This window comes from Dreissena polymorpha, chromosome 1 (assembly GCF_020536995.1).
Source record: "Dreissena polymorpha isolate Duluth1 chromosome 1, UMN_Dpol_1.0, whole genome shotgun sequence".
In the NCBI taxonomy this organism is placed as follows: domain Eukaryota; kingdom Metazoa; phylum Mollusca; class Bivalvia; order Myida; family Dreissenidae; genus Dreissena; species Dreissena polymorpha.
The window spans coordinates 90,132,616-90,155,030 of NC_068355.1; the positions used below are offsets into that span (position 1 = coordinate 90,132,616).

The window sequence follows — 22,415 nt, forward strand, 5'->3', positions numbered from 1 at the left end:
GGAAAAAAGAAAATTAATTATACAGTTAAATGTTATAATAACTTCCTTATCAATTCCGACGACGACGACGAAGATGACGACAACGATGATAAGAAAGACGATATCGATTATGATAATACAAAATATGCAATATCTGGTACAAAAATCAATCTTTCAAAAATCAATCTTTCAAAATAAATCACATCAGACACATCACAACAAAGTATTTACATAGAAAATTTTTAAAAAGAGCATATATATGTATCAATGGTTTTTGTGTAGGTATTTTAAAAAATTTATTTTGTATGTAGTATTTGAAGACACTTGTCGGATGCTTATTTGAATTGAATTCCATATGGTTCGTGACCGAAACGAAAACGCTCGTTTTCCATAATTTGTTTTAAACGGAATAGATGATATATCAGTGTGTGTGATGGATCTAAGAGCGTACACATTGTTATTTGAGATATGAATAACATTATTGAAATAAGAGGGCATTGCGCCTATAACAAACTTATGAACAATAGATCCAATTAGGAAAGTACATCTGTTATTGAATGTCAACCAACCAAGTTCTTTGAATAAGGGAGCTGAAGATCGAGTTGAATATGGTTTATTCAGTATTATTTTAGCAGCACATTTTTGTATCGAATGTATTTTACGTAAGTGTGACTGTGTTGCTGAACACCATAATGCGCAACAATAATCAATAGTCGTTAAAATATATGAGTTGTCAAATAGTTTTTTTGTTTCATAGTTAATAAAATAGTTTATTATAAAATAAATAAAATAGTAACTTGTTTAACAAATTTTAATGGGAAGTATTTAAAATTTTCATGTTCCTTTTTAAACGAGAAAATACACAGCCTCGTGTGGTCAGGATTGTGTATTCGGGGAGTGTGTAAAATACCTCTTGGAATCTATATCTGTTGTTCTGTTCAAAGCAACCTTCAATCATAACGGAGCAAGTATTTAGAAGGACGGAATATTGACGTTGTGATATTTAGTAAAATAATATGTCTGTATTAATGAATTTTATGGAAACGATGCCAGAAAAGGACAAGAATGATAAACTGTCGTTGTCGGGATAAACTGTCATTGTCGGGATATCGAGTCGTTGTTGTACGAATATCATTCGGTACGAACAAAGGTTAGTACAGCTGGGCACCAGTAGAAATGCAAGCTGGGATACACGATAGCTCCGTGTGACGTCATCTTTTACGAGTTGAGACTGCAAATGTTTGTTGATACTTTTTCTGTCCGTTTTTCAATCAAAGACACTGAAAATGTCGGCAGATCCAATGCGAAAGGCGTACAAGTACACCTGCAACACGATTCGACCGCAGATGTACAGGTAATTGTATTTTGTGTGTGTTGGGTTGATGTAAATTCTTTTGTTTACAAATTTGACAGATTTCGGGGCGCCGATGGGTTATAATTTCGATGTGTAATAAATTATAATTGAAAATGATTAAATATTCAAAACTGATAAGCTTTTGATATAACAATACGTTAACATGCATGATTTTCGTTCACATTTACTGTTTGTTTGATATGTTTGTAAGAAAGAAAATTTAAAGAAAAATTACATGCAACCCCACTGACCTTCATTGTGCCTTGTCCAATGATAAGAAATGATTGTGCAACTTTAGTTTCACTTCATCATCTGTATGTTTTAGACAAGAATGTATGTGAAAATTGTGTAGAAAAGAATAGTGATCAACATTGCATTCGAAGTTTTCATTCTTAAAGAAAAGCTCAAAGAACCGAAGACAATATAACTTAATTAAAGCAACTTCATATTTTGTCGAACTTCTACCGCTAAAATGGAATAGCAAAGCTACATTGCAATAGTGTTTGTTTACAATTCTGTAGAAGGTAGCAAACTGGCATTAACATTTGAAATTTTGGGGTCAATACGTTGTTTAAAGTGGCACTGATACCTTTCTAAATTCTATACAGTTTATTTATTTACATTATCAGCAATAAATGATTTTGGCAATATAAATCATATCATATCTTTTTATATACACAGTAAGATGAAGTCCTGCTATACAGGGAATCATTGTTTGCAATATTGATTTTTATTATTTCACAAGTATAGCAAAGAAAATCTTAATATACAGATAATGTTGATAGATGATATAAAAATGTTAAATCATTATGGTTACATGGTTTGTTTTGTTACTTACAAGTTGCAACAACATGATTTGTATGTTCCTTAAATTAGGAACAAGTTTAAAAATGGCTTTTTCACAGGGCTCAACATTATTTCAATATTATCACAGGGGTCTGTTAACCAACTCACCTTTTCCTGGTTTATCTGGTTTACTAGTACTTAGGCTCGATTCGGCATTGTCGGCTGTGGTACTACTTTAATGAACCCCAGGTACTCTTAAGTATACTAAATTTACCTTGGGTACAGATATACTTAAACGTACCTGGTTAATTTAGACTGTACTCGAGTTTTATTCCTGCCCAAAATCTGATGTGGTAAAATTTGCTACGCAATATGAAACAAAATTCTCGTTGAACGAAACTTGCCTCAACATTCTTTTTTGAGTATGTACGATAAAATAGATGCCATTAATAAAATTATTGGCATATATATGAAAATAAATAATTTAAAACAAGCTGACAACCACCAATTTAGCTTTAGAATTTGTGGGTACTTTTTTGTATATTTTCTGAACGAAGTGTACATTTAAGTACACTTAAGAGTACCCATGGTACATATAAGTAGTTCCCAAGCCGACATTGACCAATCAAGCAGTACTTGTTGCACAAACTTATTCTGGTAACTAACAACTGTCCTTTTTCAATTAGATATAGGGGGAGAATTGGTATTAAAAGGATTCGCTGTTGTAGAACAGCCTTGCCCTAGCCCATATAAACGTATTCTCAGAGATTTTTGCTATGGCGGCTCTGGGATTATAAAGCTTTAAGTTGAATTATTGCAACTAAGCCTTGCCCAGAACATGAAACAAAACAACATTTAGCTCAGGGCAAAGTAAATGTTCACTTATTGCTTAAGTCTGCTATGAATCTGACGAAAACAAATTACCAGGTACAACCACTCATCATCATCAAATTGTAAAAGCTGTGGTGTTTTCATCATGTCAATATAAGCATTTACAACCCTGGGCAGTTTCCACAAAAATGCCACACATGAAGCTTAGCAACAAGTGCAAGTTTTTACAGGTAATCATTATTTGTTTCACATATGATTCATTTCATTAAATTAAGATCTTCTTTTTTAAGTGCATGCTCTCTAAAGAAAAGTAGTACATGTTTTTTTGCTCCATTACAGTGAGAAGTCTTTGATTGAGAGTGTTGTTGATTTCTTCTCCGATGTCGTCCCACAGGTAAGCTTGGAGCAATATTTGATTATCCTCACTTATGCTAGGGTCCCACTTTGGTGCAATCTGACCCAAACCCCATGATCAACCACACATAGATTACCAATACATGTATCTTTCTCTGAAGTGTGTGTCCATAGGTTTAGTTACCCTGCTTTTTGCTTGGTTGCAATCTGTGTAGGATTTAACAATTACAGGTGTAATGGTTTTAGATAGTCTTATCTCCTTTTTGAATACAATTAACATCTGGCTAGCTGTCTATTAAACCCTGATTTAAATATCTATTCACCCATCAGCGATAACAAAATCAGGGAGCTGGTTGCTATCACCTTATCCCCTATTTTCTTCAACAAGCTGAATATCAAGGTGATTTTTTAACAATTTAACAATTTTATTTTCTTAAAAAAAATAAATAAACAAAATTCAACAATGTCTGTAAAGTTTTTGAAACCCTGATATGCAAAATTATTTGAATTGATATTTTAATGTCTACCATGTACACGTTTGAGTGTATGTAAAGCAAAATTACAGAAGTCCTTGTTAATGAACATAAATTTATTTCAGAAAATGACCAAACTTAAATATTGTGCGGCACTTTCCATATTTAAGATTAAAAAAATAAATCTCATTTTAGCAATTTCAATATCAAATATATCATGTTTCCCAAGAAAAGGAGATTTTGTAAAGTCTGCCCTGACTCTTACTTAACTAAAACCCCGCAGTCGGCAGCTTTAATATGTATGCATTACTGGCACCCCCTTGGGTTTGGAATTTAACAGCATGTTTTTTTAAAGCTTAATTTTTCTTACATTTCCATAATAAATGCATGACCCAAATCATATTTCTATCCAAATCATCAAGAATATTGCTAAATCTTCAAGAATAAATGTTGTAAGCTTGTTGAGGCTGCAACATAGGCTTTTCTGAAGCTACCCGTGCTAGATATAGTGTACATCCCATTTTTCTGAAGCTACCCGTGCTAGATATGGTGTACATCCCATTTTTCTGAAGCTACCCGTGCTAAATATGGTGTACATCCCATTTTTCTGAAGCTACCCGTGCTATATATGGTGTACATCCCATTTTTCTGAAGCTACCCGTGCTAGATATGGTGTACATCCCATTTTCGCATGAGAAGGCTCATATGTCCCGTGCTAGATACGGTGTACATCCCATTTTCGCATGAGAAGGCTCATATGTCCCGTGCTAGATATGGTGTGCATCCCATTTTCGCATGAGAAGGCTCATATGTCCCGTGCTAGATATGGTGTTCATCCCATTTTCGCATGAGAAGGCTCATATGTCCCGTGCTAGATATGGTGTACATCCCATTTTCGCATGAGAAGGCTCATATGTTGTTGTTTCAGGCATATAGCGGAAGTCAGAAAGGTGAAGACAGGGAGAAGATACAATGGGTGAAGTTTGAGAACTGTGATATCAATGGTGTGTACATTGATTAAGTTCACTACTTTTTAAACAAATCATCTAATTTTATGGTTTATGTATGACATGTGTATCTTTTACTGATATCAAGGCTTGCATTAAGTTATAGTTGTTACTTTTCCTTTGTTTACATCCCAAAGGTCACCGTTGGGTAGTAAGTACTTCATATCGCATATTAGTACAAACAACAATATTTTCAGATGTTTCCAAGAACCCAGACATGTTTCGCTCCGACACTAAGGGCCTGCCTCTGCTTCTGATCCTTGGTTACAGCAATGGAGTCCAGATCTGGCACATTACAGTGAGTGCACTGTAAACTCTCTTTTTGATTCCAGGGCCTGTAGTTACATATGTTACGATAATTTCAAACTTTTAAAACAGAATCAAATTTATGTTAATTATTGGTATGTTGCTTACACTGGGGACATGATCATTACCAAAGAAAAAAAGCACAGCCACTAAAATAATGCTATCATTGAGATGTAAAAAAATGAAAAATGGGTCTTACGTCATACGTCACCATGGTAGATCCACACAAGCTTGCGCAACCATGCAGTCTGGTCAGAAGCTGCCCTGTCCATGATTAAATAACACAAGCTTTTATGGTCTCATAAGGGGACAGATTAGCATATGATTAGACTATGGGGATGAGCAGATTGGTCTGTAAGTAGGCTTGCCACTCAAGTGATAAGACCCCCTTTGTATAAGTTGGCTGCATAAGTCTTGGTGCTTTGCAATAATTGTCTCTTAAAAAAATACAAGGTCACTAATCTCAAGGCTGTAAGCTGGAATGTACCTTGGTACATTGGTTCAAGTCTTTTAACCAAAGATAGCTGTCTCATGGCTACATTCAAACTGATGAGTCCATTTAAATTTATTGAGCCAAACTTAAAAGCTTGTCAGAAACTGCATTAATTTCATCTGGGCATGAATGTATTTCTACTGTTGTTCAGTTTTTGCCTGCTCATCTAAGTTGTAGATGTATTTCAGACTAATGGCGAGGCCCAGGAGGTGTTATCCCTGCGCCAAGGACCTGTCAGAGTGTGTAGGGTGCTTCCAAACCCTGAACCAGGTCAGGACAGGTTATCCCTTGTGGCTGTTCTAAACTATCATCTTCCCCTGTAAATATGAAAGTTTTCACATTATGGACTGTTTTCTAAACCTAATCTTACCTTACTAATTTTTTTTCCGAATTATTATGACTTTTCATATAATTTCAATGTTATTTGTTCATTCAATTGCTAAATTGTTATGCAGGTAAGCATTTTCTTTGAATCCTTCCTGATCAATCAATAAAAAAATAATAAGTTATAACCCCTCTGATAAATATAGTATCATGTGTGTCTTGTTCTGTGAAAGCTGATCATAATGCATGTGCGTAAAGTGTTGTCCCAAATTAGCCTGTGCAGTCTGCACAGGCTAATCAGGGACGACGCTTTCCGCTTTTATGGTATTTTTAGTTTCAAGGAAGTCCCTCCTTACCGAAAATCAAATTTAGGCGGAAAGTGTCGTCCCTGATTAGCCTGTGCAGACTGCACAGGCTAATCTGGGACGACACTTTACGCACATGCATTATGCCCAGCTTTCACAGAACAAGACACATATGATAGTAGATCCGTTTATTTAAGCTTAACATAATCTTCAACAAATAAAAATGTCAGATTTATATAAAAAAAGACTGTCCAAAAAAGCATATGAATCATTATAACTTTTTTTCCAGCCAGTTGACTATCCAGTATATGTGGCATTTACCGGTAGTATTTTGTTCCATGTTTCATGTAAAGAAGTTAAACTTAAAACAGAAAGGAAAAAAAGTATCATTGTCCGGCTAAACTGCATTTTACGCAATACTATCAGATATTGAGCTGATTTATACTATGTAAGTCTATCTATATGACCAAAAGACGTGTTCTGGTCCATTGATTTTTGGCATAGTATTATATTGTTTGTAAATCAGAAGCTAAGCGCTCATGTTAAAGTTACCAGCATGTTTCAAGATTAGATCGGCAGAGTAACTCTGTTTATAATTGTTGTTTTTGCTTGCAGTTCTTGGCTACACAGACGAGTTCAGCTCTAAGCGACCACTGATAGTTCTCTGTGACTCCTCTAGGTACTTCCCCTTTAATTGTATGCAAGTACACAGCATTAACAAAGGTTACTGCCCTTTTATTAAGAATTTATTAATAGTAAGTAAATCAGAAGGGTAACTTCCCTTGAATTGTTAAAGAAATACATTTTAAATATTACAGAATGTTTAGTCGATTTTTTTTCCAACTGATTAAATATAAATTATAAAATATCTTGCTTTAAATTTAATTGGAATAATACTTTGAAGTCTTTTATATTCGTCCGAATAAAGTGTTTTTTTCATGAAACATTTTTAGAAAGATACATTTTTGGAATTTAGATATCAAAAAAATAAACAAATGAAAATTGCCTCAATCAGAAGCCAATATGTTTGCAATATTTGATTGTGTTCATCAAAAGATTGAGTGGATGTTTGTATTTATAGACTAATAACTTGTCTTACTATGGAAATTTATTATCCCCACGCTTTTTGAAAAAAAGGTGGGGATATTGTGGTTATCTCCGCCGTCCGTCTGTCTGTCCGTCCGTCCGTCCTGGCCACTATCTCCTCCTACACTAAAAGCACTAGAACCTTGAAACTTACACACATGGTAGCTATGAACATATGTGCGACCCTGCACTATTTGGAATTTTGATCTGACCCCTGGGTCAAAAGTTATAGCGGTTGGGGTGGGGCCGCGTCAGAAATTATCACTCATTTTTTTAGGTTATTTTACATTTACTTCTTTATTTCTACACCGATTCACTTCAAATTGATACTGGACCTCTCTTATGACAATACGGTCAATCTCAACCATGCATGGCCCCATTCCCAACCCTGGGGCGCCCAGCCCACATAGGCCACACCCACCAAAAATTTCCATTTACTATAATTTTTTCATTTCTACACGGATTCACTTCAAATTGATACTGAACTTTTGTTATGACATTAGGGTCAATCTCAACTATGCATGGCCCCAATCCCAACCCTGGGGCGCTCGCCCACATAGGCCACACCCACCAAAAAATTCCATTTACTATAACTTTTTCATTTCTACACGGATTCACTTCAAATTGATACTGAACTTCTCTTATGACATTAGGGTCAATCTCAACTATGCATGGCCCCATAACCAACCCTGGGGCCCCGCCCACATAGACCACACCCACCCAAAATTGCCTTTACTATAATTTCTTCATTTCTACACCGATTCACTTCAAATTGATATTGAACTTCTCTTATGACAATACAGTCAATCTCAACTATGCATGGCCCCATTACCAACGCTGGGGCGCCCCGCCCACATAGACCACACCCACCCAAAATTGCCTTTTACTATAATTTCTTCATTTCTACACCGATTCACTTCAAATTGATACTGAACCTCTCTTATGACAATACGGTCAATCTCAACTATGCATGGCCCCATTACCAACCCTGGGGCCCCGCCCACATAGACCACACCCGCCCAAAATTGCCTTTTACTATAATTTCTTCATTTCTACACCGATTCACTTCAAATTGATACTGAACTTCTCTTATGACAATACGGTCAATCTCAACTATGCATGGCACAATAACCAACCCTGGGGCGCCCTGCCCACATTTGTCACACCCACCCAAAATTGCCTTTTACTATAACTTCTTCATTTCTACACCAATTCACTTCTAATTGATGATGAACTTCTCTTATGACAATACGGTCAATCTCAGCTATGCATGGCCCCATTACCAACCCTGGGGCACACCTAGGTCAAACATTCGGCGTGGGGATACGCGTCGGCCTCTGCAGCGCCATTTCTAGTATTATGATTACCCTAACATGACATCATAATAAACCACATATGGCAACCTTGACCCTTATTTGCTTGCTTGCTGTAGTCATCAGAGTGGAAATACAGTTCAGTTTATTACATTGGTTTACATTTTAATAGCATTCTTGTTACTATTTAGCAGTTTTAAAGGTACTTGATTATATAACCTTGTTCTGATAAAACTTGGCTTAATGCGTTTGCGTAAAGTATAATCCAATAATAGCCTGTACAGGCTCAGAAGGGGGTGACACTTTCAACGACACTGGAATTGTGTAAAAAAGACTTTCTAAAAACGAAATATTCAAGAAAGCAGAAAGTGTTGTCCCTGATTTGTCCGTGCTGACTGCACAGGCTAATTTGGGACATCCCTCTCAACACATCCATTAAGCCCATTTTTCCCATGAGGCAGCTGATATGCACATGTACAGGTATATCATATGTGATCCATTTCAGTGCGGGTCAGCCATACTGTGGTATCAAGTTGGTGTCCCTGCGCTCTGGAGATGAAGTACACAGTGTCAGTTTCAAGACATTGCCTGTACAGAACGTAGAGTGCAATAAGAGGTTGGTACTTTGTAGCTTTTATCTTTATATAGCTCCATATTTCCATTTTCTCAATCAGAGTTGGTTTTACAAATCAAGATCCAAAAATTAACAAACTTTGTTAGTAAATATGTTATAAAAAGTCCATACAAATTGTTGATAAGTCGTGTACAGGTTTTATATTAGGGCTGTAAATGGGTTAAGCTTTTATTCTGAAGCATCTGGAAAAAAAATATACAAATGAAGCTTTCTTTGTATTAAGTACCTTAAAAGCCTGATTTAAACCTGGCAGTGTCAACCATCGGCCACATCACATATTCATATTAATAAATAATTTTTATGTGGTATGTTTTTAAAACATATTCCATCATAAAAGTGAAAAAATGGGGTTTAATGCAAGAGCAAAAAGCTTCTTTCCTGATTAGCCTATGCTGACTGCACAGACTAATATATGATGATGCTTTACACACATGCATTAAACCCCATTATATATGAGTACAGCTTATAGGTGTCTGAAACTATGTGTCTTTATATGTAACAGGTTCCTGGTGACAGTGTTTCTGGAGAAAGTGTGTGTGTACGAGACGTGTGGCTTCAAGCAGCTGTTCTGGATCACAAGTGAGTCTAACTCATGTTTGCGTCGTGTTTGCTTGTAAGGAATCAAAAGTAATGCAATTGAAGCAATTTAAATCCATCATGAAGTCTGGATGGTGATAATAAAGCCACATAGTACGCTCTCTTAAAGATTGCTAGGATAAACATGTCATTTTATGCACAAGCTACTCAAGGAGGATGTGATCTGCTTTTATGGTATTTTTCGTTAAAAGGATAGGATTAAAAGGATTTCGTTGGCCAAAAACCAGTTTAGGTAGAATGTGTCTTCCCTAATTAGCCTGTTTTGACAACACAGGCTAATCTGAGACTACACTTAAAACACATGCATTAAGCCTTTTTTTATGCCCCTCGATTGAATGATCAGGGGTATATATTTTGGCCTGTCTGTCTGTGTATCATTCTGTGGAAAACTTTAACCTTGGTTTAACTTTAACAATAACTTTTGCAATATTGAAGACAGCAACTTGATATTTGGCATGCATGTGTATCTCATGGAGCTGCACATTTTGTGTGGTGAAAGTCAAGGTCAAGGTCATCCTTCAAAGCCAAAGGTCAAATATATGACTTCAAAGCGGCGCAGTAGGGGGCATTGTGTTTCTGACATACACAGCTCTTGTTTCTCAGAGCAGTGCTTATCTGTATTTAATCTCAACCTAGTATTTCTTGTTTTCTGCAAAAAATTATTCCAAATGTTTGTTGACATTTAATTATTTATAAGTTTGTATTGAAATATCCTTCAGACATAATTAAAATAGATTGTAAAAATCTCAGTTGGAATGAGAACAATATTTACCAAAAGCTTGATTCATGATCTTGACTTTTGCTTGGGTTTACTGTAAAATGACAAGTGTTCAAACTAACAAGCATCATGTACTAGTTACTAAGTTAGTTTTATAGCATAATACTGTGTAATTCGACCAGTGTCATCAAAATTGGGTTTTATTTCACATGCAGCTAGTACAGCCTGAGAATTTTCTATGTTAGATATACTGTGTGATTGTGAGGAGAGCTCGGCTGGAGCTTAACTGTGCCCATAAGGCAAAATACTTACTTTCAAAGTCTCAGAAAAGTAATATATACAGGGTTATTATTCTTTACTAAAATACTAACGTGTTGTAATTATATCGATAAAAACTCATTTTGTATTTACCATCAGGTTGCTACCCCTGCCCATGCATCAGTGCAAACCCCATAGCACTGAGTACACGATGGCTGGCATACGCAGACAAGCGCCTGGTTGCCATGCATCAGTCCTGCGGAGGAATGTCCGGTGATGGGGCTCAGTCATACGCTGCCACAGTCATTAGCGCTGCCAAGGTAGGTGCTTTTTGTGGTATTAATTCTTAAGGGGGGTATATATGATCTTTTATCTTACTTTTTTGATTTATAAAACAGAGAAACATTGTTACAGCAAACTAATATCAAGCTGGAATCAAATCTGAAATGGTACTATGTAATCAACAAAAATACAGTTCAATACAATTGAAATCTCCTGATTTGTACAGATGAAAATAAATTATTTAAAAGAAAACATTCACACTGTTGGGTAGTATTTGAAGGTTTATTAATGTTCAAGTTAAATCTTTATTTATGTTCTTAATATATATATATTTTTTAATATGGGTTATGAATTTCTACTAACTAAAATGAGAATGATGTATGTGAATTTTCCCTTACAACTCTCTAGATTTCCAGTAATTTGATAGTTACACAAATGCCTGATACTAAATGTTTCCACTGCAGGGAGCATTTAAGGGTCTGTCCATGTTTGGTGAGGCGATGGTGAGCTCCGTGACAGGAAGTAAAGCCAGTGCCCCCAAGAGAGACCCGGTACATCTGGACAATGGGAACCAGCCTGGAATCGTCTCTGTCATTGACATACAGACCATCCATAATGACCATGTAAGCAGGCCTTGTCTTGAAGAAATATGTACAGTTTGGGGGATTATGCTTATGCCATATCTTGCAATTAGCATTTGTCATATTATTAATTATAAAAACAATACACCATCTTCTTACTTACATACTTAGGTTTTCCAAAATTATGTTGTTTCTAATCGATATGATATAGATGTAAAGCTATTATGCTATAAATAAAAATATAAGATTTGTAATGCCCTTAGCATATGCAAAAGCCATGAGGCACATAGCCATTAGTCTGTCCATTTATCTGTTTGTTCATTCATTCTTTGTTCCAACCAGGATAACCCAAAACAACACGTTTGGCAAAACATCAATAATGCTTCATGTAAAGCTTTGACACTTGAATTGATGATGTCTTTGAATATGATCAACACACATCACCTGACCTTGTTTTGACCTTGAGAATGACCTTCTTTTTTACTACATATGTATAAATTGTAAAGGTTCAAATTCTTTGTTAACCCTTAAATACGGATTTTGTGCTACATCCTTAAAGTTTCTTACAAGGATTTGATACTTACTAGGGCTGTAACGAATACACTAGGTGACGAATACAATACGTATCACAAATACAGGGTGGCGAATACGAATATTTATTCGCCAATATGAATTTCAATGAACAAAAGTAATACTGACAACTTGACATGACATTATATAGTATGAAACTATGAGTATTTGTCAATTTGTTAAGGGCATATCACTTTCTGAAATGGTCAGAAGTGGGTGGGGTAATGTTAAAGTATAATTCCTTTTATAAGCATTCTATATTAAGTTTGGAACACTATGCACAATTAAAATAGCATATACTTCAGTGATACATGAACCAGTTCTAATGAAATCTTTCAAAAGAGTAAATAATCACATTTTTGCACCTTAAAAACCACTTTCTTCTTGGGCGACCAAAGTCCTTATTTTCTTATTTTCTTCATAAATCCACTGTTACCAGCTGGAACATGCACCACTATAGAACATAGTGTTAGAGTATTATTAAATATAACACAATAGAAACACTGAAAAAAGCATCCTTTTTTGTAAGAAAAAAAGGAAAAACGGGAGTCAAAAAATTGTACACTTGAACAATTATGGTGGGCCAAAAATGATAATTAACACACAAAAATGAAAGATACAGAAATATTTAAAACATTTTAACAAAATCCCTTTAATTTTATAGCATATATTAATTATATAAAAATAATGATATATAAATGTGTTTGTTAAAGTGATGTTTACACATTTTCAAAAGGTTTCAATAAAATTTATATTTATCATCTATGGTCAACCATACTTTTTCTTACTATTTTTTGACTCCAGTTGTTTACATTTTTTCTTACAAAAAAGGATGCTTTTTTCAGTGTTTCTAGTGTGTTATATTAAATAATACTCTATTAGATTTTGAGCATTTCCATCACCATCCAATACGGTATAGTTGAAATGAGATTTCTCATTTCCGTATGACACAATTTTACATTTGCTAATGTTGAAATTTAACAACCAGTCCTTACTCCATTTACAAAGTTGATCAATATCCGCCTGAAGTTGTTGTTGTTCATTAATCGATTCAATACCCTTATGAATTTTGCAATCATCTGCAAACATCTTACAAAAACAGCCAACCACATCCGGCAAATCAATAATAAAGATGATGAAAAGTACTGGACCAAGATTAGAACCCTGAGGAATCCTAGACAAAACACTCTGCCAACTGGATTTATGTCCATCAATAACTACTCTTTGCTTCCGGTTATATTAAAAGTCTGTAAGCCAGTTCAATGGCAATGTACCAGTAGATATTGATTTTTGAAATAGTTCACTGAGGTATTTTTTAAGTTCCTCTGCACAAGTCCTCAAGAAAAAAGGGTGGCAATCATCTGGACCATAGGCTTTTGAAGTTCTTAAAGCATTCAAATGTTTAAATACAGAATCTTCAGAAATTATAATGTCTGATAAGAAATGTGGTGGATCCAATTTATCTGGAAAGCCAGGCAATTCAGAATTATCCTCCTGCGTAAACACTGAAGCAAAAAAGTAATTCAACACATTAGCTTTATCACTAGTTTCAGTTTTAATATTTCCGTCCTTATCCCTCAAATCGCCAATCCCACTTTTTCCTTTTGTTTCACCTTTTACAAAGCACCAGAACGATTTTTGGTTAATTTTTACACTTTCAGCTACTCCTTTCTGGTACTTTTTCTTTGAAAATCGAATGGCTTGGGTTGCACTATTTCTAAGCTTACAGTAATTTTGATAGTCACTATAACTACGACTGTATGTAAAACGTTTCCAGGCTTTATACTTTTTCTTTACCTTCCTGACACAATAATAATCCATTTAGGTTTTTGTATATCCTTTGTTTTGCCAAATTTAGGAATGAAATTGTCCTCACAATGTTTAATATGTTTTTGAAAAGCCCTAATACTTACATGGATATTATCTACATATAACAACAAACCCACATCACCTGACTTCATTTTGTTCTTTACATTTGCCTTTTTTTTTAACTGATTCAGAAAATTATTGATTGAGCCAAAAATAATGCATTTTGTCTAATATCATTTCCGCTTAATACAAGCGTTGATACTTGAATAAATGTTATCTGAAAACACTCTCAACAAACTCATATCCCCTAACTTTATTTTGTCCTTGTTTTTGACCAACTTTTGGACATAGTGACATTTTCAAAACAGGCCAATACATTAACTCTGACAAGGCTTCAGTTTGGTGCATAAGTTTTTATTGAACTAAGCAACTTGTTTCTTGTAAAAAAATATATACATAAATGATTTAATATTTATTTATTCTGGTCCATACATTTTTGCTGACATTGTCCAGGGTTGATTAGTGTTTACCCACAGTTGTCACTAACTTTTAACATTGCAATCTGCACATTTTTAATTGACATTCATATGGTCACAAAGAAAACTAAATTTAATTTAAATGTAACTTAACTTATAGATAGAATATATACTTATATTTATTTCTGTACAATCATAGGCCTTCTAGCCTGCAAAGAATCAATTTTAAACATTATAATTCTATAAATTTCATTTAAAAAATTGTTGCAGAAAACATATATTTTGTTATGTCCTTGTCCAATCAATTTTATTCCGTCCCCAGTTCAATGTGACAGAAGACAACGAGGGTGGTGGCTTACTGGCCCACTTTCACGCCCACGCCAACGAGCCTGTGGCCCACATGGCGTTTGACCCTACTGGTACTCTGCTTGTGACCGCCTGCAAGCTGGGACACAACTTTCATGTGTTCCGCTTGATGGCACATCCTGTTAGCTCCTCACTGGGCGCAGTCCACCACCTATATACCCTGCATCGGGGTGACACTACTGCCAAGGTATATTCATCTGTTATCATGTTTGTAGTTAGATCAATTTTGTTATATAGTCTTGCTGCCTTCTATTTCATTTGCTCAGTGAAATATCCAGGTCATAAGGTTATTTTGCTCTTTAAACGAGTACATATGATTTAAATATCAGTATTTTATTGTCTCAACCTTAAATCAATACACATTACTAATGACTATAACCATGAAATGATAAATATTAGATATATTAACTATTGGTACAGTTTATCAAATGTTCACATCCATCAATTTTATAACAAACTAGTCTAAGCCATTTTCCCCTGCAAACTGAATTAGGGATTGCTTTTGACAATTATATCCCCTATGTTATTGCTTTTGGCTATTTAATTCATTGTTTGATTTCTTATGACTCTACACTTCTGGTGGCTTTTTAGTTACATGTGTTATTTGTTTTTACTATTCAATATCATGCATCATTGCTTGTGGATATTCAATTCCATGTGTGATTGCTTGTTGATATTCAAATCCATGCATGATTGCTTATGGCTATTCAAATCTATGTGTGATTACTTGGGGCTATTCAATTTCATATGTGATTGCTTGTGGCTTTTCAATTCCTTGTATGATTGCTGGTTTCCTTTTTATTTTCTGTGTGATATCTTATGGCTATTCAATGCAATGTGTGATTGTTTTATGGATATTATAGTACATGTGTGATTGCTTGTGGCTATTCAATTCCATTTGAGATTGATTTTGAAAATTTTCTTTGTAATTCTAGCAGCTGTGTTATTGCTTGTTGCAATTTAATAACATCTGTATTTAATTGTTGCAATTGAAGAACTTTGATTGCTGGGTTTCATTTTTAGGTGATTGATGTGTTTCATTTTCAGGTGATTGATGTGAGTTTCACACATGACAGTCGCTGGGTGACAGTGAGCTCACATCGAGGGACCACACATCTCTTCCCCATAACATCCTATGGAGGTAAGGGATCTATCTCAATCCATAACACATTTAGTATTTCTGATGCGTTTACTGGTTTTCTATTATTTAAACTATAAGAAAAAAATGTGAAACATTAAATCATACGTATTTTAGGTAAGTTTCACATTATTATATATTTGTTTTTAGAACGGTCTTAAACTACTATCTGTCTAGGCGTGATAGTAGACTTGTCAACAATTTTCCCCAAGGACGTTACGGTTTGAGAAAATTGAGGAAAGCATTGTTCATTTAACACATGAATTATTTTATGACACAAATCCGTAGCTTATCTAATATCAAGAAATTCTTATACTGTTACTTGAGGGTCGAAGATGTTTTTAAAAAAAAAGTTTGTCTAAAAATAATTTGATAATGCTTGAAATCCAAATGAAAGCAATGCAGGTCTTGTATTTACGTGCACAATTTATGAATAAAAAATAACTAAGAGATTTTAGACAAATTGCTTTAAGGTTTGCATATAATTGCCCAACTGTGTATGTTTAATACAAATGTACTACTTAACATAAGTACAGTTTTATATAATCAAGAATTTAAAAATATATTCTTTGTGTTAAGGTTGATACTTAATTAAATAAAGGCCAATGTCTTGCAGAGATGTGAATTGAATAATGGCCAATGTCTTGCAGAGATGTGAATTGAATAAAGGCCAATGTCTTGCAGAGATGTGGTTATTTGAGCCATGTTCTGGGAAGCTGGGTTTAATGCCTTAAAATGGGCTTAATGTGTGAATGCAAAGTGTCCTCCCATATAAGCCTGTGCAGTCATAATAAAATGATGACACTTTCCGCTTAGACAAGACTTTTGTTTATAAGATACTTCTTTGATTAAAAAGATCCATAAAGGTGGAGTGTCTGCATAGGCTAACCTGGAGTGACAAGTAGCACACGCAGTTGTCAAAATTCTTGCTCACTTTGCCTTCAGGTCCCGTGAACATCCGCACCCATGGAAAACCCCACGTTGTGAACCGAGCCAGCAAGTTCCGTATGAGTGCAGGACTGGATGACCTTGACCCAGCCCATGTGGAGAGACGATCCCCCATCCTGTCAACAAGCCCAAGTTCTTCGGGTAATACTTGGGAAATAACTGTTAATTGGGAGTCGTTCAGTGACTAGAAAATGATAAATAAAATTTCTGATGTGTACAATTATAAATTTTAAGGCATTATTCCAAACCGTTTGTTGTGATTATAATGTTGTTTATACTTAAAGGAGAATGATGATAGCATTATTTGTGTTTGGTAATATGTTATACTTAGTCTATTGATTGTGAGCATGTTTTCTTAAAATAATTCTTTTCTTTTTTTCATAAATGAAACATTATTTTTTGCTCGGTTGTTTTCGAAGAAAACCCGAGGTATTGTCATAGCCAGCTCGTCGTCCGGCATCTGCCGTCCGCTGTCTGCATCGTGCTTAAACCTTAACATTGGCTCTAAAATCAAAGTGCTTCCACCTACAACTTTGAAACTTCATATGTACATGCACCTTGATGAGTTCTATAAGCCAAACCCATTTTTGGGTCACTAGGTCAAAGGTCAAGGTCACTGTGACCTCTTATATAAAACTGTAACATAGGCTCTAAAATCAGAGTGCTTCCACCTACAACTTTGATACTTCATATGTAGCTGCACCTTGATCAGTTCTACACGCCACACCCATTTTTGGGTCACTATGTCAAGGTCAAGGTCACTGTGACCTCTAATATGAAACTTTAACATAGGCTCTAAAATCAAAGTGCTTCCACCTACAACTTGAAAACTTCTAATGTAGATGCACCTTGATGCGTTCTACATTCCACACCCATTTTTGGTCACTAGGTCAAAGGTCAAGGTCACTGTTCTGATGCCACTTACCTTTCTTCCTTTTCTTCTTACAAGCTTTCATTTATTCAAAACTGCACTCCAGCCGAGCATTGGCACCCTGCTATGCGGTGCACTAGTTTATGTAAGCAGCCTGGCTTTCCATTTTTGGTTATGTAAATGCTTTCAGTGCCTGACAAACCTGTGTAACAAAGTCAACATAAGCTTGAAAACATTTTCAGTGTTCAAGTTTATCAAACATCCATTTCTATTCTCCCCAGGTCAATATGACCGCTACCCAACACTGATCCAGCAGAATACACTGAACAACAACATGGGCAACCCGCGCCTGCCGCCCTACCCCCACCCTATCACCATCCAGCCTGCTTACCAGATCAAGCAGCCCCTCAATGTGGTGCTGAACCCTGCCAGCAAGAACGCGAGCCCCAGTCACAGCCCCACAGGGCTGGACAATGTGTATTCTGTGTGCGCCAGGTTCTGCACACCCAGGCTGTGTGTGGTTGGCTCTCCAAAATTGGACCTTGAGAGAAGTGAGTGTTTGTCTGTTGACGGTTTCGTCTACTTTTGAATCCATGTTCACTTTGTCTCTTTGATTATCTGTCAGCCCTCAAGCAAAACCAGTCAAACTGCATAAGTTTTAGGAAACAAATACAGAATGCTGGTCCTCATGGGTGGTAAAATAAAAAATCAAGTACTAATGTGTAGATGAGTGGGCTGAAATAGTTACCTGACCTTATGGCTTGTAATAGTTTTGGGACTTTTGTGTAAGCACTGAAACCCATTATTTCAAACACACTACATAAATAATGCTATGCAACTCAACTATTTTTGTGTGCTATATTTTCTCTTACTTCTATGGGATAAATGTAATTGGTAACCTGAACATGGATGTGTGTTTCAATACCCTTTTGTTGATAAGTGTTCCTTTTTTTCACACTAAGCAAACCCCCCCCCCCACACACACACAAAATACTATGGAATTCCTATTTACTAAAAAGCAATACAAGTCCATTTAAGCAAAGTAATACTTTTAGTATTAATTTTGTGTTTTAATGGCATTATAATGGCTTTATAGACTTCCTTGAAACAAAAAGTTCCATAAAAGCGGAAAGTGCCTTCCCTGCTAAGCCTGAGCAGACTTCAAAAGCTCATGTGTGATGACACTGTACACAGTTGCACTAAGCCACATATTTTGAAAGAGAGACTCATTTTTGGGAATATCATATCATTTATACATCTGATTTCATTTAGATGCGGGTAAGCGGCCTGTGGACTCTCTGTTTGTGATGGCCCAGTCCGGGACGCTGGTGGAGTACATGCTGGAGCCAAGGGCCCGTACCGTAGGAGACAAGGTCACAGAGGACTGCACCCTGGAACTAGGGGTCGTTGGCCGCATGCAGTGGAACTTGCAGAGGTGGGTGGAGTAAAGGGACAAGTCTTATTTTTAAAAGTTTTTGCAAAATACAGATGAACATGTCTGAATATTTATTTTTATGTCCCCCACCACTATAGTGGGGGGACATATTTTTTTTGCCCTGTCTGTTGGTTTGTTTGTTGGCTTGTTGGTTTGCGTCAAACTTAAACATTTGCCATTTCTTTTGCAATACTGAAGATAGCAACTTCATATTTAACATGCTTGCGTATCTCATGAAGCTGCACATTCTGAGTGGTGAAAGGTCAAGGTCATCCGTCAAGGTCAAAGGTCAAATATATGGGGGGACATAGTGTTTCACAAACACATCTTGTTTCCTTTTATTCACAACATTAATTGCAAAAGGGTCTTATGCAGTTGTTTATGTCAGACATTGAATTCTGCATGAATTGCCAAGAGTTACTTTGCTCCTTTTTTGTTCAGTGTATGCTGTCATTATACTCCATAGTACGTAGTAAAGAGGTATAAACAGGAACCACCGTAGACATCTGTCCATTTGTCGGTCAGAATGTCTCAAGGTGTACTCCTGCATATTTCAACGTACACACGCATGCAAGATTGATATCACTCTGGGTTAAAATAATCAAACGTTTTGCCCCTTTATCAACCTAGACATTCTATTACATCTTGCCAATTGTTTATTTCTATGCCTACATGAGTTGGGAGGAATTAAACATTGCAATCATCCCAAAGCTTGTGTTTTTTTAGTTCCTCTTACTACTGGGTAGATCTTGCTTAAACATTTGCAGTTAAATTACCTTATGTTTAGATGATATTAAAGAAAGGTTATAGGGCTGTTACGATTTTTCACAGAATAGTTGCCCTTTTTCTGTTTTCTTCTATGGAGCATAAAGCTTTAATATTGCGTGTGTTCAACTGTATTACCTCATTGGCACATTTTGCTCAAACCATCACTGCTGAATATGTAGGTAATCATTATGAACCAGGATGAAATTTTGACCGGGACCAGCTATTTCTCTTTTTTGTCCACTGTGGAATATATAGTTGATTTGTCAAAACACACAGTGTTGAGGCATCAGTGCCTGGGACCCATTTCTTGTTGAGGGACTCAAATTAATACAGGTTTTTTGCTCATTCTGGAACGTGAAATATAAACTTGAAAAACTGTGGTGCAGACATTGATAAAGTAAGTCTTGTTCTGGGCGTAATGTATGCGCGTTAAGTGTTGTGCCAGATAAGGCTGTGCAGACCCCTAGGAAAACTTGGTGTAATGTATGCGCGTTAAGTGTTGTGCCAGATAAGGCTGTGCAGACCCCTAGGAAAACTGGGTGTAATGTATGCGCGTTAAGTGTTGTGCCAGATAAGGCTGTGCAGACCCCTAAAGCTTATCAAGGATGACACTTTCTGCCTAAATTGGATATTGCTTTGTAGAGACTCCCTTCCAATTAACAATTCTGTAAAAAAATAAAAAGTCCTCCCTGATTCGCTTATACAGACTGCACAGGCTAATTTGGGACAATACTTAATGCAAATGCAAAACGCCCAGTTTTCCCAGCACTTTGCTCATTGGACTCCTTAGCTTCTTTGCAAAAAGATGTTTAGCAGTTTGTAAAAAGAAAGTAAAATGTCTTGAAAAATATTTGTGTGTGTAAATAAGTTGAAAAAAATATGCTTTTTAATCACATTTTACACGTGAAAAGATGTTTTTGCCAAAAGAGAGAATAATAAGAGTACTTGGCTATGCATAGTAAATGTGCTTTTTCTCCATATTACAGGCTGAAGAACTCTCACGAGCTGCGACCTCCATTACCTAGCAACAGTCCCCTGATGTTGGCACATGAAGCGGTCGTGTCTCAAGTACCCACTGCACCAGGTGGGTTGTCATCATGGATCAGCCTCGCTCTGTGAAAAGGGAGTTAATGCATTTGTGTAAAGTGTCGTCCCAGATTAACTTGTTCAGTACGCACAGGTGTATCAGAGATGGCACTTTCGACCTAAACTGGATTTTTGCTAAGAAGAGACTTTCTTTAAACAAAAAATATCATGTAAGCAGAAAGTGTTGTATCTGATTAGCCCGTGCGGACTGCACAGGCTAATCTGGGACAACACTCTAGGCTCATGCCTCAAACCCACTTGTCACAGAGTGAGGTTCATATGTACAATATGAAGAGATAATATTAAAGAAAAGAGAAAATTAACATGTGATATGATAAATTATAGGAAAATATTAAAAACATTTGTAAACAGTCATTTAAAAAGTAGAAGTATTGCCTTGTGATTCAGAACACATACTTGCTAAGAGTAAGAGTTTAATTCCTTGATCTAGCTTGGGATTGCATTTGGGGCATATTGGGTCAAGGATGCTTTTTAGCACACCTGAGCACAACGTGCTCATGGTGAGCTTTGTGAACGCCTTTTGTCCGTCGTGCGTCGTCAACATTTGCCTTGTTAACTCTCTAGTTAATTGTCCAATCTTCATGAAATATGGTCAGAAAATTGGCCTCAATGATATCTTGGATAAGTTCGAAAATGGTTACGTTTGCTTGAAAAACATGGCTGCCAAGTTGCGGGGCATTTTTCCTAATATGGCTATATATGGCTATAGTAAAATCTTGTTAACACTCTAGAGGCCACATTTATTGTCTGATCTTCATGAAACTTGGTCAGAAGATTCATCCCAATAATATATTGGACGAGTTCGAAATGATGCCGGTTGGTTGAAAAACATGGACGCCAGGGGGCGGGGCATTTTTCCTTAAATGACTACATGTATAGTAAAACCTTGTTAACACTCTAGAGGCCACATTTATTTTCCAATCTTCATGAAACTTGCTCAGAAGATTTGTCCCAATCATATCTTGGATGAGTTAAAAAATGGTAACATTTGCTTGAAAAACATGGCTGCCAAGGGGCGGGGCATTTTTCCTTATATGGCTTTAGTAAAATCTTGTTAACACTCTAGAGGCCACATTTATTGTTCAATCTTTATGAAACTTGGTCAGAAGATTCATCCCAATAATATCTTGGAAGAGTTCGAAAATGATGCCGGTTGGTTGAAAAACATGGCCGCCAGGGGGCGGGGCATTTTTCCTTATATGGCTATAGTAAAACCTTGTTAACACTCTAGAGGCCACATTTATTT

The 22,415-nt window shown here is 36.1% G+C and overlaps 1 protein-coding gene across 3 annotated transcripts in view; it reads left to right on the forward strand.

Annotated features, from left to right (window-relative positions):
• Nucleotides 1-1,176: 1,176 nt before the first annotated feature.
• Nucleotides 1,177-22,415, forward strand: part of LOC127840102 (BCAS3 microtubule associated cell migration factor-like) — a 51,300-nt gene continuing 30,061 nt past the window's right edge. For all 3 annotated transcript variants that reach the window (XR_008030414.1, XM_052368545.1, XM_052368536.1), the window contains exons 1-16: nucleotides 1,177-1,333; nucleotides 3,290-3,344; nucleotides 4,706-4,781; nucleotides 4,982-5,082; nucleotides 5,772-5,853; nucleotides 6,828-6,891; nucleotides 9,117-9,227; nucleotides 9,748-9,824; nucleotides 10,978-11,138; nucleotides 11,565-11,723; nucleotides 14,859-15,089; nucleotides 15,950-16,043; nucleotides 16,986-17,129; nucleotides 18,141-18,410; nucleotides 19,132-19,294; nucleotides 21,049-21,146. Coding sequence is in view for 2 of the 3 variants with exons in the window: in XM_052368545.1 (XP_052224505.1) it covers nucleotides 1,266-1,333; nucleotides 3,290-3,344; nucleotides 4,706-4,781; nucleotides 4,982-5,082; nucleotides 5,772-5,853; nucleotides 6,828-6,891; nucleotides 9,117-9,227; nucleotides 9,748-9,824; nucleotides 10,978-11,138; nucleotides 11,565-11,723; nucleotides 14,859-15,089; nucleotides 15,950-16,043; nucleotides 16,986-17,129; nucleotides 18,141-18,410; nucleotides 19,132-19,294; nucleotides 21,049-21,146 (1,954 nt within the window). In the remaining variant the exon portion in view is untranslated. The remainder of the gene's footprint in view (nucleotides 1,334-3,289; nucleotides 3,345-4,705; nucleotides 4,782-4,981; nucleotides 5,083-5,771; nucleotides 5,854-6,827; nucleotides 6,892-9,116; nucleotides 9,228-9,747; nucleotides 9,825-10,977; nucleotides 11,139-11,564; nucleotides 11,724-14,858; nucleotides 15,090-15,949; nucleotides 16,044-16,985; nucleotides 17,130-18,140; nucleotides 18,411-19,131; nucleotides 19,295-21,048; nucleotides 21,147-22,415) is intronic.